This window comes from Sinocyclocheilus rhinocerous, unplaced genomic scaffold, assembly GCF_001515625.1.
Source record: "Sinocyclocheilus rhinocerous isolate Xijiao unplaced genomic scaffold, SAMN03320098_v1.1 scaffold33, whole genome shotgun sequence".
NCBI lineage: Eukaryota > Metazoa > Chordata > Actinopteri > Cypriniformes > Cyprinidae > Sinocyclocheilus > Sinocyclocheilus rhinocerous.
The window spans coordinates 68,290-72,700 of record NW_015657591.1 but is presented as its reverse complement, the minus strand read 5'-3'; the positions used below and the strand labels follow the sequence as shown (position 1 = coordinate 72,700).

At 35.1% G+C, this 4,411-nt stretch overlaps 1 protein-coding gene across 1 annotated transcript in view; it reads right to left on the bottom strand.

Annotated features, from left to right (window-relative positions):
• The window catches only part of LOC107721401 (protein phosphatase Slingshot homolog 2-like), a 41,454-nt gene extending 40,107 nt beyond the window's left edge, over positions 1-1,347 (bottom strand). The window contains exon 1 of the mRNA XM_016529398.1: positions 1,134-1,347. Coding sequence (XP_016384884.1) covers positions 1,134-1,196 — 63 coding nt within the window. The 5' untranslated portion in view covers positions 1,197-1,347. The remainder of the gene's footprint in view (positions 1-1,133) is intronic.
• Positions 1,348-4,411: the final 3,064 nt, after the last annotated feature.

The following is a 4,411-nucleotide window of genomic DNA, read 5'->3' as shown; positions in this document are numbered from 1 at the left end:
GTTTGGTAGCCGTTGAAGTCCACTATAAGGAGAATAATCCTGGAATGTTTTCATTAAAAACCTTAATTTCTTTTCGACTGAAGAAAGAAAGACGTAAACATCTTGGATGACATGGGGGTGAGTAAATTATCAGGAAATTTTAATTTGAAAGTGAACTAATCCTTTAATGTCTTAGATATTTATTAAATGTGTTGTGCTAGCTGTCTAAAGACTGCTAGGAAATTATAATGAATTACAATGCTTTTATTATATCAACAGACCTTGTTTTTAGTAGCGAGGAAACAAAGTAAAAAAGTCTTATAATTTAATGAAACTAGTATAAATCCTATAAAACAAAAATAGTTTGTATTTGTGTTTCTAAATTTGAAATTATATTTATTTTCAAGAGCCACACAAATAAATCTGAACTGAACAGAATTACTCTTTAGGCTTATACATCTAATAACGGGTAAAAATAAATAAATAAAATATTAGTAAAAGACAAGCTTTTTTTATATATAGGCTGCATGGAAAATAAATGGCGCCTGGTGAGGGGGTGCCTGACAAGAAAATCATTAAATATTGGGGTCTTTTTTTTATTTTTGAAAACCCTTGTTTTACCTTAGTTTGAGCAAAAATGCTGCCTCCTGCTATTCAGTCTAGTTTTACACATTTATAATCCCATTTCACTATCCTATTGTTTACTACGACTAGATCAGTTTTCAAGGGGACAGCTGTGTTTACTGCCTGGTTCAAAAACGACTTTCGTTTGAAGACCAATCACATCGTCATCATCAAATTTGCATATGAATATGAACTATTTGATACATTGTCAAAAAGAAGCTTTGAGTCACAGCCTAGTCTTTGGAGTCATTCGAGCAATTATTACAAAACACTTCCTGACTGTGGCATGCCACTGCAAACAACCGGTAGATTTAGCAGAAAATCTCCACGATTGAGATACAGTCCATGTCTCACGCTCGCCAGATATTTGTTGAGCCATATGGACAACAATGTTATTCCGAGTCTATATTTCACGCATGCGTATTTCTATAGCGTCTGAGGACAAACGGACTATAGGAAAGAGCGGAAATGAACCCAAAAGTACCGAGGCGGTAGAAGGTGTCGGAGAAAAAAAGATGCGAGTCACTTACCGAAACGCACGGGCTAGAGGTTGCGCTTGGAGTAGGCGACCGCTGCACAGTTACCAACGCCATTCAGGCTCCGGTAAACGGATACCTGAGAGAAACTGGCGGTGGCGAGACAGACATAATTGTGTCAGGGGATATCAGCCGCAGCTCGTCCGTTGCTACTGCTCTGTCGCGCTTCCTCTCTGCGACTGCTCTGCGCATGCGCCGGAACCGCCAGCTGTCAAGAGTCAGTGGCCTCAAGCCATGGTTAACTGTGTGTGTACTGAAGAAGCATGTGAAATTATGAGTTAAACACCATTAAAAAAAGGTCCAGAGTGGGGTTCTATTAATAATCTAGGCTATTTTTTAAAAATACCACATGTATGTCCACTGCTATTAAATTAATAGTCCACCCAAAAATGAACATTCAGTCATCATTTTCACATCAAATGTCATTTTAAACTTGTATTACTTTATTTATTCTGTGGAATGTAAAATAAGATATTTTGAAAAATTTCATTGTATGGTCAAAAACACAATGGAAGTCAATTAGAACCAAAAAATGTTTGATAAACAACATTCTTCAAAACATCTGGTGTGTTCCACAAAAGAAAGAAATTCATGCAGGTTTGGAACAACATGAGGGTGAGTAAATGATGACAGAATTCTTAATAAAGTAATTGAATAGACCACATAAATATAAGATATACATACAAACAAGTAGGCTATACAATCGTACATAACATCTCTGTTATCTCAGATGATGGGCAGACAGGAAATGGGTTTACAGACAAGCGGTGACTTTTCTTTTGCTCGTAACCTCCACTCGCACACTGCTGTTTCACACATGCCAAAGAAAATGCAACTTAGTTCTTTGTGGCCCATGTGATACTTTCAAAGATGAATAGATAGTACACAGTTTTGCTTCGTGGCACTAAGCATTTGACACACACAGCTTCACCCAGTATGTTAGTGGAAACTTTCTCCTACCTTATTTTGCTCTATTTGCCTCTTACCATTCAACCACATCCATGGATCCACTATTTACCTAAGTCTAACTGAATGGCATTAACAGTGAGAGTAGAGAAAATGAGATTACGGCAGGGATAAAAGAGTTTGGGGTAATGGTGGGGTAAAATAGAAGGAAAGCCGTCCAATGTATTTAACTACTTTAAAATCATTTAAAATATTCAAATCAGTACATAAAAAAAAAAAAGGGCATTTACAGAAAACCAGAACAAATGTAAACTCTTGTTTTAAAATGGGCAAAAATCATATCATGGACATGTAGTCTAAATATGCTTGAATGTCTATACACATAATAGAAATAACAACTGATGTACTCAATTACAAGCTAAAACACAAACCACTAAAAAGTAGACCAACCTTCAATCAAATCAACCTTTGTAATATATGTATATGACATACAGTAGGCCTACTGTATATACATGGGCCTACATATTAGAAAACAACATGAACAACATCTGTAGAATTCAAATATTCGTAACACTGTTTGTTATGTAAGACTGTTGCTAAATGAATAAAATGTGTGCTTTCTTTTTTTACAAAAGCATGATCCTAACTTGTCTGGGGTGTGGTGCTTGGTGATTTAGTGCAACACTAAAGAGATTGTCACCATCTAGTGGCAGCCTGTTCTCTTGCATATGGAAACAACATTAAATATATTGTATATTAGCTGTATTTTAATAATTATTAACTATTTATCTTTAATTTTGCTTGAATTTGTTTTCTCTAAATTCCTTTATTTAACATCTAAACATTTAAATAAAAATCGATTAAACCTTTCTTTCATTGGGAGCTTTATCAAATGGTGAAATTGTGGGGGGGAAATATGATGGTGCTGCAGTTAAAAACTTTATATTACTTTGAAATTCAGCTATTAAAATAATCAAACTTAATGCATGCACATTTATAAACATACAAGTTCCATACCTTAAATAAAAATCGATTAAACCTTTCTTTCATTGGGAGCTTTATCAAATGGTGAAATTGTGGGGGGGGGGAAATATGATGGTGCTGCAGTTAAAAACTTTATATTACTTTGAAATTCAGCTATTAAAATAATCAAACTTAATGCATGCACATTTATAAACATACAAGTTCCATACCTATGACGTCACTTTGTAGGCGGATCGGCTGCTAGCATGACACTGGTCAAAGGTTCCCTCGACAAAAAGCCTATAGGATTTTTCCATAGGCTTTTGGATTATCGCAAAAAATAAGCTCCTAAATAAAAGCGCCAGAACTTAAAAGCTAAACTTAGGCTATAAACGAACTACACCTCCACGGTCGCTCGCCTTCAACGTCACCACCACCATGCTCCCGACAACTTTTTCAAACTGATTTCAGTGAAAAGGATTTACTCTGTATATGAATTTTAATTTTAATCCACGCTACATGAACCTTTTCATATAAACTGGAATAAACACAAAACTAGAGCCAAACTAAAACTGAAATGAGACATTAATAATAAATAGTATCGTGAATAAATGAAAGAATCACAACTAAAGGACATATGAAAGCACGTATTTCTGTACATTTCGAAATAAGGTGCATTAAAAGTCAATAAATCCTTGATTAATATATTTAAATTAAAAACGTGTCTCCACGTACTATTCAATAAAATTCTAGTGCATTTCATCTATCAAATAACAGCAGAGTGAGCGAGTTTTTGGATATGGTAAGAATAAACTTATTTTAGAGAATAAAGTACCACATTTCAGCTATCATTTTGTTAGGGTGGGTACACAAAATGTTATTTTATCCTTGCTTCTAGGAAATCCTCAATCTATATGCTTTCTAACAGATCAATGTGGTTATAAACATTTAAATTTAACGCAGCACTATGCATCGTTAAAGTTTCACTTTCCCCGTGACTAAACCGGTAAATGTGGTGTTTACATTGAATAATCGTAATATGAGTTTACCTTATGGTACGAACCCAGAGTCTCTGCATCAGCAGGAAAGCGATATAACGAGCTTCCATCCGAAGACTTGTTGCATTTCGGGGCAAAGCAACAACAAAAAACCTTGTCGAACAACAATATAAAATGCAGGGAACTATTATATTGCGGGAAGCTATTAACTGGTTATTCTACAACTAATTGTATTACAAATTATACTACGATTGGAAAATACTGTAAATTGATAAACTATTCGGCGTGATGACGTTGAATGTCTCCGACAGCGCCTGTAGTCCCATTTAGCAACTTGTTAGCAACCGTCTTTTTTAAAGGGGTCATATGATGCGATTTCAAGTTTTCCTTTCTCTTTGGAGTGTT